Raw genomic sequence first — 15,150 nt, 5'->3', positions numbered from 1 at the left:
CCTTCCTTCCTTCCTTCCTTCCTTCCTTCCTTCCTTCCTTCCTTCCTCTTTTTCTTTCTTTCTGGCAGTCGCAGTTAAGTGACTTGCCCAGGGTCACACAGCTAGTAAGTGTCTGAGGTCAAATTTGAATTCAAATCCTCCTGACTTCAGGCCGGTGCTCTATCCACTGCACCATCTACTACCCTGATACAAATGTTTATAACAACCTTTTTTTTTTTTATAATAAAGACCAAAAAGTGGACACTAAGGGGCATATGAATGTAATGGGAATTTGTTGTGTTGTGAGACAAAGAAAAGAGACAGAGTCAAAGGAAACTAGGAAGACTGGTATGAACTGATGCAGAAGGAAATTAATAAAACTTGGACAATTGATATACCTGCTAGCTCTGCCAGTGTAATAAACAATGATAAAGCAAGCTCCCTACTTGCTGATAGAATAGTATTGATCTCAAGATACAGAATAAGACATATGGTTTTTGGACGTGGCCAATGTAGGAATTCGTCTAACTAAGCATATTCCTTACAAGTTTTTGTTTTATTTTTAGATCTTACTTGGGTTAGATGACACAATTGTGTGAAGAATATAGAGGAAGTGGTGGCTGGGGAAGGGAATTTTGGTCTGGAGAGTCAGAAAGATGGTGAGGTCTGATCTGTTGGGCAGGTGATTTACATGCTCTTTCTTGAAGAAAGGACTGAAACAAGCATTTATTAAATGCCTGCTGTGTGCTAGGCTTTATAAAATTATGGTCTCATTTGGTCCTCACAGCCGTAGGAGGAAGATAGTATCATCCCTGCTTGATAGTTGAGGAAACTGAGGCAAACAGGAGTTAAAGTGGCTCGCCCAGGGTCCTACAGCTAGTAAGTGTCTGAGGGCAGATTTGAACTCGGGTCTTCCTGACTCCAGGCCAAGCCTGTTTAGCGTTCTCCGCTGTGTCTCCTAGGTGCTTACAAGAATGAGAGTTACTGATATACTTGTGCTCTGAACAAAAGCAGCAATGTGTATGTAGCATCAGGGCAGAAAGCGAGGGTAGAGAGATGATTGGAAGGTTGATGGATTGTAAAGATGGTTTAGCCCCCAGGAAATCATAAAATATTAAAGAGAGAGAGGCAGAGAGCCTTCTTGGGCAGAAATTGAGCTTGTTTAATTGCTTTTCTTTCTTAGAAGGGAGGCCAACAAGAAGGAGACTTCTCATTACTCTGATGTCAAGTGACTGATGTCAAGACAAAAGGCATAAATAAATTGTTACTTCAAACAACAATGCATAATAATGGTGGACTTTTCTTAGGAGTTTATAAAAGGTTCTCTGCTTATAGATATGTATTGATATGTATACCTAGCTATCTGTAAATAGATGTGTATATCTGTGTGTAACTCTTTTTTAATCTATCAGTCTGATAGATAGGGTGTTGAGAGATGGAGAAACAAATATCTTCAAGCAGAACTAGCCCGATGATAGAGAAAGGAATGTTATTAGGATGATGGGTATTCATGGAGAATGTCACTATCTTGCCCATATTTCCCTACAATAGACTCTAGGGGGAAGACACACGCAAAACAAAACAAGGAAAGAAAATCGGATAACATAATGATGTCAGTTGTGGAAAGGAGAATAAAATTGTGATCATTAAAGAAGGAAAGAGAGAGTAATAATCTGCAAATAAATGATACTTTTGTTTCCTCTTTGTCATTTCTAATTTCTCAGTTTTTTGCAGTCCACGGTTTTCTACTACAACAATAAGAGATTCAGTAAAATCAGACTTCAGGAAGTTACAGTGTTACAGATAACCCGGACTCTTTTGAGTTTGTTTAGGAAAGACATTGCTTCTCTTGTGATCTGCTTGACTCGTATCTTCCAATTTTTCCTTTATCTTATTGTACACTTACAAAGAATATAGAAAACCATTCCTAATTTTTGAAGTTACCCAGTTTGGTCTTTTTTCTTCTTCTCAGACTAAAAGAACATATTGCCGATAAGAAGAAATTGCCCATTTTAATCTTCCCTGAAGGTAAGAACAAAGATTACCTACTGGGCTTTAATATACTTAAGGACTGAGTGAAAAACCAAGGTGGAGAAAATAGAGGTCTGGGACCATTGGGAAATGTCCTTTTGGGAATTCTTACAATTTACCTCTCTGTGAGCTGGTGGGAACAGCTGCTTTCTTACTTTCTCACCAATGTCCATTCTGGTCATGCTCTTTCCATGGCATCTTAGATCTTCCTTGGCTTGTTGAGTGTTTTACTTACAAGCCCTTGAAGGCTGATACCTTCTGACCTTTTAAATTTTCCTCAATTTAATGGTGCAGAAAATGTAGTTTGTGCCAGACGGGTTCCTTTTGGGCGTTAGGTGCTTTTTTGTTTTGAATTAGTACAATCCATCATGATGTTGAAATAGCTTGAATGTACAAGAAATGTTGCTAATGGTTACTCTGCTTTTTAGACAAGCCTTGACTTAGATGGCCACGGCAGTGTGTAATGTGTGTGTATCTTGAACAAAACTCATTTTCCACAGAATACTTGGGTAATTTTGCTTAGCATGAGTAACTTTTAATTTTTTTTTATGTCTATTTGACTAGGAACCTGTATAAACAACACCTCGGTCATGATGTTTAAAAAAGGCAGTTTTGAAATTGGAGGAACCATATATCCAGTTGCAATAAAGGTACATTATATACCATTTTAAAAATGAAATTGGTAGTTTTTTTTTAAATGTGATTATGTGGAAATGAACCATTTCCTTTGCTACAGTTTTCCTAGTGACTTTGCTGTGCTCTGTGCGTGAAAAGTAATGTTGCTGATTCTTTCAGAAGGGTCTTTTTTTCTCATGTTTCTCACTAGTGGTAATGGCTTAAATGAAATCAACCATACATTCTTACTTGAGGACCATTCTGCTTTATAGGGATAGCAGAAATCAATAAAAACAACCAGCTGAGTTTTGTGGTTCTGTCTGTGGCTTAGAAATAGAACATTTTTTACTTTGGGAACTCAGACCCAGCTTGCAATCTTGGCCTCATTAGGATTATGCTCTAAACCAGGGGTGGGGAACCTGTGGGCCTTGAGGCCATATGTGGCCCTCTAGGTCCTCAAGTGCAGCCCTTTGACTGAATCCAAACCCAGTCAAATCCTAAACAGTTTGGATTCAATCAAAGGGCTTCACTTGAGCACTAAGAGGGCCACATGTAGTCCCGAGCCCACAGGTTCTCTACCCCTGCAAACAAATGGAGGAATGAACTTTATCTTTTTTTGGCCTCTTATTCAGAGTTCTTTCTTTTGCAACCATAGCAGTTTGAATTGCTGAATAGATTGTGTTGTGTGTTTAAATAGTTGATGGGGTCAGGTGGAAGGTTTTGGCTGCCGTCCCCAGGAGCTGTGTAAGGGAATTAGAATCTGCTCAGAAGTATACAAGACTGCATTTTGTTCTTTTCTTGCAGTATAACCCTCAGTTTGGTGACGCGTTTTGGAACAGTAGTAAGTACAGCATGGTGAGCTACTTGCTTCGAGTAATGACAAGCTGGGCCATAGTCTGTGATGTGTGGTACCTGCCCCCGATGACCAGAGAGGTAGGGTGTAGATAATGTTTGATCTTTATTACTCTGATCACATTAACCATGAACAACCTGGATGGGCCTGTTTACCAAAGTTGAATTGCTCAAATGCATTCTCAGCAGATCAAACTCCATGTTTTAATGATGGCTTAGCTACAGCCTAATAAAATCAGACTGTGACATCTTGAGCTATTTGGAGATATGAAAGTTTTGTGATAACTGTTAGCTTCATTGACCTGTGGACCTATTATTGAAAGTTGTACCTTGTCTGAGACCATAAATGAAACTCAGTCACTTTCCTAAAGCTACCTCTTCCTTCTGCAACTTTATTGCATATCCAAATTAGGTAAAAAGTGAATGGATGCTTATATTTTGCATATCTGTGATTGAAGAACATTTTCTATGGTTGATCCAGATTATAAATTAGTTAGATAAATTGTGATGTTGACTTCTTTAACAACAACAGCTGTGTAATAATTCACTAAAAAAATCTTGTGGAATAATCCTTTTAGAAGTTTAACCATTGACCTTCCCTTACAGGAAAATGAAGATGCAGTGCAATTCGCAAATAGGGTTAAGTCTGCTATTGCTGTGCAAGGAGGATTGACTGAGCTTCCTTGGTAAGACATATAGTTGTCTACAGGAGTTCTGAAATGTTGAAGCTCTTTCTTTGGACCCTCTCCTAAATTCCTATGCCAAGGCTTCAGATTGGGCTAATATGAACCCTGAGTTTTTGAAGATTGTGCCTGTGTATCACTTTATATGTAACTCCCTACCAAATTTTGGAAAGCTTTCAAGTTGAGTCCTTCAGCAGAACATGTATCTCTCCTGTCAGTGCCAACCCAGATAAGTTCAAAAGCCTTTTTTTTTTTTTTTTTTTTTTTTTGCTTTTATGGAGGGAGGAGGGCAGGGAAGTTAGAGTTAAGTGATTTGCCCAAGGTCACCATGGCTACTAAGTATTAAGTGTCTGAGGCCGAAGTGTTTTTCTTGTAAGCAACATTTTGTTGGATTATGTTTTCTTTTTATAGTTTTTTTTTTTAATTTTTTAATGTTTTTGCTTTTGGGAGGGCAGTTGGGGTTAAGTGACTTGCCCAAGGTCACACGGCTAGTTTTTTGCGTTAAGTGTCTGAGTCCGGATTTGAATTCAGGTCCTCCTGACTCCAGGGCCGGTGCTCTATTCACTGCTCCACCTAGCTACCCCTGGATTGCGTTTTCTAATTATGCTATCTTCTTTCATTTTATGGGTGAGTTCATCCTGTTCACATTCACATTATTAATTGTGTATATCCCTTCATCCTGTTGTCCTCTTCTTTTTCCTTTTTGCTTCCCCCCCTTTTATTAATAAATAAAAAAGTGTTGAAAAGGCTAAACATTAGTAATCCATAATTGAAGCAGTCTGTATCTCTTTTGTCCCTCTATCACATGATTTTACTCATCATTTCCCCCCTGTTTTTTTTTGAGGGGGGAGGTGAGGCGGTTGCAGTTAAGTGACTTACCCAAGGTCACACAGCTAATAAGTGTCAAGTGTCTGAAGACAGATTTGAACTCAGGTCCTCCTGACTCCAGGGCTGGTGCTCTATTCCAAGTACTACCTAGCTGCCCCCATTTCCTATTAATCCATCCTTTATCTTACCCTTCCTTTTAAACTCCCCCCTCAACACTCTCCCCGGAAAAACTCTCCCATATTGTTTTAAATGTGTGTCTACACCTACCTTTTTGTATGTGTGTGTATGTGTGTTCTACCATCCTGTCTGGTTCAGTTCAAAGCGAGGTTCATGGGATGGCATTTCTCCCTATTTGTTCCTCCTTTTTCATATAATCATCTCTTGCACTCCTCTGTTATGTGATTAGACAGTTCCCTCTTCTTCTAGACAGTTCTAGTCTTCTCATCCCCTGTTCATTGCCGTGGCCCTCCCATTGCTGCCTTCTCTTAAGATAAACAGAACCATCTCCAGGGCCTCCGACTTTCTTACTTCACTTTTTCTAGCAAACTGAGAAGACACTTTGCTTTTTCCTCATTTTTTTAGAATAGAAACAATTCATCTCATGGTTCCTCCCTATTTATAAATAGTTTATTGACTTCTCTTTGATTCTCTTGATTCCTGTGTTTACATTTTACATTTCAAAGATACAGCTATGTTGTGGTTTTATCATTAGGAATTCCTGGAAGTCTTTTATTTCAGTGAAGGGGGTCTATCATCTCCTCCCACCCCTGTCCCCAATCTCCCAATGCTCAATTTGATTTTGCTGTGGAATTTCTCTCTTCTGGATTTACCTCTTTTGTTTCTCTCAGTCTAATGCATCTCTTCAATGTATTGGGTATTATCTTCAGTTTACTCCTACTGTAGTCCCATTTTCTGGACTGGGCTTTGAATTTGGATCATATTCTTCTTCTTTCCATACTCTTGGATTGTGTGGGTAGATGCTGGTTGATCCTAGGTGTTGTGGCGAAGACCAAGCTGCACCTTCTTGCAGCAGTTTTTGAATTTGGACTCAGCTCCCTCGTGGCTCACCTTGGCTCCTTCTTTGTCTCCCCTTTGTGTGGTTCTGGCCCCAAAGTTAGCTCCGTCCCTTGCTGAGAACCTAAATCCTGCCCAAGTATTGCTCATGCTGATAGCATGCTTCTTGGGAGACTCTGGATGCTGTGTTTTCCAGATTCTGCCCTGTCCCTTTCATTTGCTGTGGCTCAAGCGTGGGTGGCCTTGGGTGCTGTCTGGCCCTGTTCTCTGGTGTGACGTGGGTGTCATTGCCCATCTGGTCCTGTCTCTTTCTGTGTTTCTGTTGCTGCCGCATCTCTCTTACTGCTGCCTGGGTTCTAGGCACCGTGTTGTCTGGGTGCTGATTGGTCCTGTCTCCTGTGTCTCTGATGGGCTGTGTAGTTGCTGGATTGCTTGGGCTCTCAACAACCTGGGCCCTGCTCTGGCCTTGACTCCTGGTCCGAATCTGTGCTTTTTCTTATTATTCCTTCCCAGGCTGGTCTCCACCCTTAGCTTCTGAAGAGATTTTGTCCTCTTTTCACAGTCTTTTTTGCACAATCATGGATTAAATGGAGGAGTTTATAGCTGTTTTTCTTTGGTTTTCGGTTTTGTTGTTCCTTTTTTGGGGCATTTTTAGAACTTTGTACTTTGCATCAGCCCATATGAGTCTTTTCTCTCTCCTTCTCTCTGTATTCTTAGAGTTTTACTAGAGTGTTTGTGGATTATCTGGGATCCTCCATGTTCCCCACCTGGCCACATTAGTTGAGAGACCACATTCCCTAAAAAGCAAAAAAACCCAAGGCAATAAACAATTCATTGTCAAGCAAGTGGTATAAAGAATGTAGGATAATTTTATAATTGTTAGCTGTGATAAATTTATATGTTACTCATTTTATTTTTCTTTTCTAATACAAGTAATCCATGTTTAACTATCAGACCCATAGGACCCATAATATACCTTCTTTATGTAAACAGTAATCAGCAAAATAGTTATATTTGTCTTTATTAATAAGATAAAGTAACTCTTTGCTTTTATGTTTTGCCTCTGATTTTTAGTCTGTTGGTCAGTGGTTTCCTGCCATGGAGCTAGACCACACCTTCCTAGCTTGTGGATAATGTCAAGTGCTTTTTTGGGTACATACCTATGAGTTCATTGGTGTGGAATTCCCTCCATGAATGCATGTTGGCAGCTTTTGTGTAACTTAAAGATACAGTACCTAAATCCTTCTTAGCGGATGTTTCCACTCTGTCTCTTATTCATCCCTGTTTTATGTTTTTCAGGGACGGAGGTCTGAAGAGAGCCAAAGTCAAAGATACTTTCAAGGAGGAACAGCAGAAGAATTATAGCAAGATGATAGTTGGAAATGGGTCTATAGACATAGATTCTGATTGAGTACAAAAATGACATCAGCCAGTTTTCTGTGCCGGCGGCAGAACACAGAAATGGATTTTTCATCATAACCTCATTCCACTGAATTATATGGTAGTTTACCGGAATGAAAGATTTCCACCATTTTAAAATGAAAAGGATTAAAATGGTCCTCCCTCGAATAATTAATATTGGACTGAAATGCTTATGTAGTAAATCTTTAAAAGGATGCTTTCTTGGGGCTCCTTGTTTATAATAATTCCAGAAGGATAGCCAGACTTCACTTTCTGATTAGCTTTGCTTTTTCCCCATCCCTACCATCCCCAGAGAACAAATACAAATAAAAATACTCATCAGGTACAGTTCCTCTGGTATCCTGACAAACTTGAATTCTATTACCCAAAATTTGAAGATGGGATGTTTGGGGGTTTTCAGGAAACAAACTTTGGCTGTATGATGCCGTGAAAGCCCATATTTTGGGATAGAAATACAGACATTTGTGGACCTCCACTCATACCATGTGTCCAACATGGAAAAGTGAATTGAATCTAAGAGTGGGTGTTGAAATAAAGCACCTTACCAGTCGTCTGCTAGCATCTTTCATATGCTATCCTCTGCCTCTTAGCGTTCTCAGCCCTTCCTTTGTTTGCCACTAGGTAGACATATAGTTTGTTTTCATAGACAAACCTTCACATGCTAGAATTAGGAAAATGAAGTTGCATTGTGTATCTTTAATAGAAGCATGAATGTAGAAACGTGGCGCTATATGCCATTGGGGTGGGTATGTTTTTCTTGCCCTTACAGTTTAAAAAAAAAAAGTAAAATAACTTTGAAAAACTGAGCCTTAAAAAGAGGAAAAGGGAAAATAAATATTTCCCAACTCACACAGCATAAGCAATGTTTGTTAGCAACATAATGCAATTCTTAAACACAATGAAAAGTATTATCTATTATTTTCTGATGTAAAGAATGTTAAAACTATCTTATTGTAAACACAACAAAAATAAATTCTATATTTCTAAATGTCTCTTTTTTTTTTTCCTCTCCTCTTCTACAACGCAATTTCTTCAAGTATATAGGACCCTTTTTCCTCAATGAAAAAAAATTACTTGTTTTGGGTTTAGGCAGAACTTTGGGACATCCTTGATGGAGAATTTCTTTTGTGTATGTTGTGTAAAGATTAACTATGCCCTTCTTCTTAGTCTGTTCCAGGGGTGGGGAACCTGTGGCCTTGAGGCCATATGTGGCCCTAGGTCGTCAAGGGTGGCCCTTTGACTGAATCCAAATTTCACAGAATAAATCCTTTTATTAAGGGAATTTGTTCTGTAAAGTTTAGATTCACTCAAAGGCCCGCAGTTTCCCCACCCCTGGTAAAAGCAGGGACATCTGCTACAGATTCTGTCTTTGGCCGCTTTGTAAAGGCCATGACTGTGGTTATTTCTAGGTGGATTTTTGAGAGCTCATTTATTAACCACATAGAGACATTTTCCTAGGTACACACCCTTTTCTACCTTGATCTCAGAATAAGTTTTCAGGCACCCAATTGCATGGTAATTCATTTCACCTACTTTAAGAATCCTTGCTGTTTTTTCTTTTATCTTGAGTTTCAGTTCCTGTTAACCCAGAGCACTAATTTGAATGAGATAGGAGTTAAAGCAAATGGAATTAATTCAATTCAACAAATAAAATGTGGTGGTGGTAAATTGTTTTTCCCCTTAAATTAAAAAAAAATCAAATAGAGATGCTTATACCAGAAATCAATATTGATTAAGGGCCTTCTTTTGGTTTATCATGAATAAAAAAGCATTTATTCAGCTATTATGTGCAAAGCACTATGCTAAGTCCTGGGCTACAAGCAGAAAAGTATCCTCTGTTGTTAAAGAGCTCACATCGCAACAGAGAGAGGTAACACAGATTTCAGCCTCAAGTCAGGTAGGAAGGCCCTATGGTCCTTGGGTTCCAGGAGCAAAACAGATGCAATACATCTTATGTACTGTTATTTCCAAGAATAAAGCGAAATCGGCTTTTGAAATTGAGCCATTTGGCAATGCCAAGGACTTTAGCAATGAAAACTTTCTTTAGTAACAGTTGGCAGGTCGCATCACAAGGGTTGTTTGTGTAGGCTATGGTTCCATGGGTCAGTATGGAAGTAGGGCTGGGTGTGTGTGTGTGTGTGTGTGTGATTACAGTGTTATTCCTGGGGCTCTAGGGCTTGCTGGTTGGTTTTTGTGGTGGGCCATTTCTTAGTACTTAAAAGCTCAAATGTTTATTAACTCACTTTCTCCCTAGAGGCTGCTACCCTCCATCAATGAAGGCTGCTTGTGCCACATTAGAAATAAGGATTGGGGAGGGAGGAACACATGGCTTTTGACCTTGATACTGGACTCTCTTGGAAACTAAGCAACTCTTGAGATTTCACCTCATACCCCTCAGAATGAAAAAGAGGAGTGTGGGAAAACAGGCATGCTAATAAAAAGCTGGTGAATCTTATGAATTTTTCCAGATATTCAAGAAAGCAATTTGGAACTATGTCCTCCAAATTACTAAACTAGACATATCCTTTGACCTAGCCATTATTAGGACTACACCCCAAAGAAATAAAAGAAAAAGGACCTGTACGTATAAAAGTATTGTAGCTTTTTTCATAGCCTCAAAATGGAAACTGATGGAGTTCCCATCTATTGGAAAATGGCTAAATAACTTATGATTTCTGAATATGATGGAATATTATTGCACTGTAAGACATGATGATATGGACAGTTTCAGAGGAAACTGGCAAGACAGTTGTAAAGTGAGCATAATTAGGAAAACAGTTCATACAACAACATTATAAAGAAAAAACAACTTTGAAAGACTTTAGAACTGTGATTAATGCAATGACAAGTCACAATTCCAGAGGACAGAAGAGGAAAAAAATTACCCATCTCCTTCCAGAGATGTGCTAGATGTAAAATGCTGAATGAGACATTTTTGGATATGGCCAATGTGGAATTTGTTTTCCGTGACTAAGCACATTTTAAATGAGGGTTTTAGTTTTCTATTTTTATTATTCAATTCAGTTGGGGCAGGGTAGGGAAAGGAGGAAGTGGGAGGAAGAGAAAATACTTGTGAAAAGTAAAAATAAAACTTTTTCAATGAAGAAATTAAAAAATAAATTACTTATAAATCTCTCTGGTCCTTGATTTTTTTTTCCCTTTGGGAATTCTTCTCTAGCTTGCTATATATATATTTTTCTGAGATTGAGTAATTTCAATTCTCTATTCTACTATTAATCTGATTATTAAATATTTCATTTATTATTTTTTGATATAAAATTGAGTAGTTTCTAATTTTATTTCCTCTTTGTTGTTAATTCTTTTTTGCTTTTAATAAGAAGTTTAGCTTCTCAATTTTTCTCATTAAATGAAAAAACCTAATGTTATTATCTTTTTATTTGCTTTTAATTTCATTGATCTTATATTTTAAGAATGTTTAATTTGGATCTTAGGTGAGCCCATTTTCTAGTTTTTTTTTTTTTAGTTGCACTCCCATTTCATTGATATCTTCTCCTATTGATTAAAGTATTTAGAGATATAGATTTTTTTTTGCTAAAGACTGCTTTGACTACATCCCAAAAGTTTTAATCTCTTGTCTTTCTAAAAATAGTAGCCACTGCTGGCCCTAGGGACTGGTGCACTCTGCCCTAGACCCATGCTGAATTAATTTGGACTGGGTTCAATCCTGGAAGAGCTTAGTCTCTGATAAGAACTGGTTTCCCTTTTCCTACATTTTTCAATTCATTCAATTCCCATGTTGATGTCCCAGTAAAAAGCTATTTAAACTTAGGTCTGAACTCAAATCTTGTCTTTCCCCCCAAAAGGAGGAGTAGATGTAAATGTACAAGAAAAGTGTAATATACAATGTAAAGCATGTATGGGAAAGGGTTTTATTTAACTTTTCTTTTTTCCTGCCTGCTTGGAATCTTTTTTTTCTCTGACTTTGAAGCTCTGAATTTTGGTTATAACATTACTGGATATTTTAATTTTGGGTTTCTTTGTGGAATTTTATTCTTTCTCTTTTCACTTGGCTCTCCCCTCTTCCTGCCAGCAGAGAAGTAGAGAGAAGCCATTCTGTGAAATGCTAGTCCCCTAGTCTTACCTATTCCCACTTGCAAGGGACCCTTCTCACCTGCAGGGGTGTAACGCCAAGCAAAAACAACTTCCAGGTTCAGAATTACAAGCATAGTAACTGTCCATTATTCAGTAACAAATTAAGGCAAAACATTCACAGAAAAAAGAAAATCAAAATGCAGAGTAACTCAATCATTTAGTAAGTCCTCCATTTAATCAAAAAGTCTTAAGTACTCCACCCCTAAGTACATTCATTTAGTCAATCACAAAGTCTCTCTTCTCAAGTGGAGATTAGATTCCAATCATAAATAAAAATACATTCATTTGGTCAGTCCCAAAGTACAAAAAGTCAAAAGTTTTCCACCCCAGGATCACAACTGAATTACAATACCACCCATCACCACCAGGCACCTTTTCAAAGGGGCAGTGGAGAGCACAAAGGCCATCTATCCCTAAGCCACAACAAGGTTATGATATCATCACTGCATTCAATACCCAAGAAGAGGCCTTTTCTTCATCTTGGCCTGAGGCAAGTTCTTAGCAATTTCTGTTCCTGGGGAGACAAAGCTTAACAAAGCCACAATATACATTGCCAGAATAGTGTCAGGACCCCTGAAAAGGTCAGCAAGACCCTCCTTCAGGATTTCTGTAAACATACAACAAGAAAATCCTTCAGGGCTTCTGAACCAACAGCAAGGTTCCAGAACCTCTGCAACAACAGCCCTGTGGACAAATCTGGCAAAGTAACATCAAAACAGACAGAAAAAAATAGTTCTCAGCAGGTGCAGGTGGCAGTTCTCAGAAGTCCTGGGCAGCTCCACCTGGTCCTCAGCAGTCCGGGTGGCTTCAGCTGGCAGTTCTCTCTCTCTCTCTCTCTGTCTCTGTCTCTCAGCAACTCTGGCCCCCAGCAATTCTCTTTCTCTCTCTGCCTCCATGATGCTGCTCCCAAAAGTTCTTCTGGCCCTTCTCTGCTTGGGCCTCTCTCTAAATCCATGGCACCAGCTCCTTCCAATTCAGCCTCCTCTCTTCACATCAACAAGTTCATCCCACAAGTGGGATTCACAAGTTCTGGGTTTTAACACTTAACCTGAAAACCAAGCCAATACAAGGGGATCTTTAAATTCCATTACCATTACAAGGGGATAGAGACTGTATCCCACTCTGCTCTATGCCCATCTCTTGCTCTGGCCTCCCTGCAGGGATAGGATAGAAATGTCATTCTACCAGCTTCTCTCATGGGTCTACTCACCTGAGCAGAGTGGGAAGACACTACCTTGTGGTCCATTAGTGATGACAATAATCCTCTTGAATTGGGAATGACAATGATTATTGGTGGTCATTCCTTTCCTATCCAAATGATCCTGAACTCCCATAGATCATCATCTAAAGTCCATTCCCCATCCCCCACCACCTATTTCCTCATTCCTGTAATCTTTGGTCCAAAGAGCTAATTGCATGGGACTCTCCCCATTGGTGGAGAAGCAATGCCCTTCACGTTTGTGAGGGGCAGGCAGAGTTAGTGAGAGCTGGGCAAAAGCAGAATCCAAGGGCTGTTCAAACTTCCTGCTTTGAGAGAGAAAATGCATAGTTCCAATCTCTCTTCAGATCTCCAGGAAGACCCTGAGAAGAAGCTGACAGTTGCTATCAAGGTTCTGTCTTCAGCTTAGTATCCTAGAGAGGTGCCTAGAGACTTCAGGGAATATTCCTTTCAATGAAATCTGAGACTCTCTTTGTTGAACTATCTCTTTCCTAATGGGAGAGTTCATTTACTCTGTGTATTTTCTGGTATACATATTTTCTAACATATACTTTCTCTGATTTCTGTTTTGCTCTCAACTTGAATTGGGTATATTTGCTATTTCTTATGTGTGTTCATTGTGGAACTGACATTTGGTGGGAAAGTCATCAAGCCTGGATAAAGTCATCAAGCCTGGATATAGAGCTTGGGGGTTTTCTTTTCCCATTAAGGAACAGTGACCAAGAGTTTAAGTTAAACCTAAAAATTAAATCACCTGGACAATATCACTATCCCTGAAACAATATTATACCCATTAAGCAATATTTAGAGGAGCAGGTAGATATAATTTTTTGTTATTTTATTTTTGCTTTAAATAGTATTTAATTTTTCCCACAATTACATGCCAAGAAAATTTTTAACATTCATTTTTACAAGATTTGAGTTACAAATTTTTCTCCCTCCCCTCCCCTCTTCTGAAAATAATAGGCAATTTGATATAGTTTATATATATGCTATTACGTAAAACATATTTACATATTCATCACAGTTGTAGAAAAAAGAAACAGATCAAAAGAAAAAAATGTGAGAAAGAATGGCATAAGTGAAAAAAAATTCTTCGATCTGCATTCAGAATCCATTAGTTCTTTATCTGGATATGAATAGCATTTTCCTTTGAATCCTTTGTACTTTTTTGGGTCATTGTGTTGCTGAGAAAAGATGAATTATTCATAGTTGATTATTAATTGATTCATAGTGGGTTGCTGCTTCTGTGTACATTGTTCTCCTGATTCCATTCATTTTACTTTGAATTAGTTTGTGCAAGTCTTTCCAGATTTTTCTGAAATCTTCCTGCTCATCATTTCTTATTGCACAATGGTATTCCATTGCATTCTTATACTGTCTGACCATTTCCCAATTGTTGGGCATCACCTCAATTTCAATATTTTGAAATGTCAGTATTTTGCCATTATGAATTGGGTTGCTATAAATATTTTTTGCTCATGTAGGTCCTTTTCCCTTATTTATGATCACTTTGGGATACAGACCTAGTAGTGGTATTTTTGGATCGAGTGGTATGCACAGTTTGGTTGCCCTTTGGGCATTGTTCCATTCTCTAGAATGATTGGATCAGTTCTAAACTCTACCAACACTGTGTTAGTGTTCACTCTTTTCCCACATCCTCTCCAACATTTATAATTTTTCTTTTCTGTCATATTAACCAATCTGCTTGTAGTGAGTTGGTATTTCAGTTGTTTTAATTTTCATTTCTCTAATCAAAAGTGATTTAGGACACTTCTTCATATGCCTATAGATAGCTTTGATTTCTTCATCTGAAAACTGATTATTCATATCCTTTAACCATTTATCAATTGGGGAATAGCTTGTATTCTCATAAATATGACTCAACTCTCTATATATTTGAGAAATGATGCCTTAATTAGAGACACTTCCTGTAAAGATTGTTTCCCAGCTTTCTGTTTTCCTTCTAATCTTAGTTATATTGGTTTTGTTTGTGGAAAAGCCTTTCAATTTACTCTAATCAAAATTATCTATTCTGTATTTCGTAATGCTCTCTATCTCTTGCTTGGTCATGAATTCTTCCCTTCCCCAGAGATCTGACAGATAAATTATTCCTTGCTCTTCTAATTTGATTGCTTTGTTGCCTGTGGTACCTTTTAGCAAGAAGTAGTTGCCTTCCTTATCTCTTTTAATTAGGTCTATTTTTGCTTTTACTTTGTCTAAGATTAGGATTGCTACCCCTGCTTTTTTTTGTTTACTTCATTTGAAATGTAATAGATTCTGCTCTAGCCCCTTTCCTTTACTCTAGGTGTATCTCTCTGATTCAAGTGTGTTTTTTCTAAGCAACTGTAGCAGCAAGCACCCCAAGCGTCCTCAGGGTTTGCCGCCACCACA

General features: G+C 38.4%; 1 protein-coding gene across 3 annotated transcripts in view; it reads left to right on the top strand.

Moving 5' to 3' along the window:
• GPAT3 (glycerol-3-phosphate acyltransferase 3) overlaps nt 1-8,457 on the top strand; it is a 74,945-nt gene extending 66,488 nt beyond the window's left edge. For 2 of the 3 annotated variants that reach the window (XM_069093099.1, XM_069093120.1), the window contains 5 exons: nt 1,952-2,007; nt 2,575-2,660; nt 3,430-3,558; nt 4,084-4,163; nt 7,302-8,457. In XM_069093099.1, the coding sequence (XP_068949200.1) occupies nt 1,952-2,007; nt 2,575-2,660; nt 3,430-3,558; nt 4,084-4,163; nt 7,302-7,413 (463 nt within the window). In that variant the 3' untranslated portion in view covers nt 7,414-8,457. The remainder of the gene's footprint in view (nt 1-1,951; nt 2,008-2,574; nt 2,661-3,429; nt 3,559-4,083; nt 4,164-7,301) is intronic. The other variant, XM_069093109.1, reaches the window with a different exon arrangement.
• The last annotated feature ends 6,693 nt before the right edge of the window (nt 8,458-15,150 follow it).

Source organism: Petaurus breviceps, unplaced genomic scaffold (genome assembly GCF_028583685.1).
Source record: "Petaurus breviceps papuanus isolate PSGF00001 unplaced genomic scaffold, PetGlider_PUasm1.0 126, whole genome shotgun sequence".
Classification (NCBI taxonomy): Eukaryota; Metazoa; Chordata; class Mammalia; order Diprotodontia; family Petauridae; genus Petaurus; species Petaurus breviceps.
This window is presented reverse-complemented; position numbering and strand designations above follow the sequence as displayed.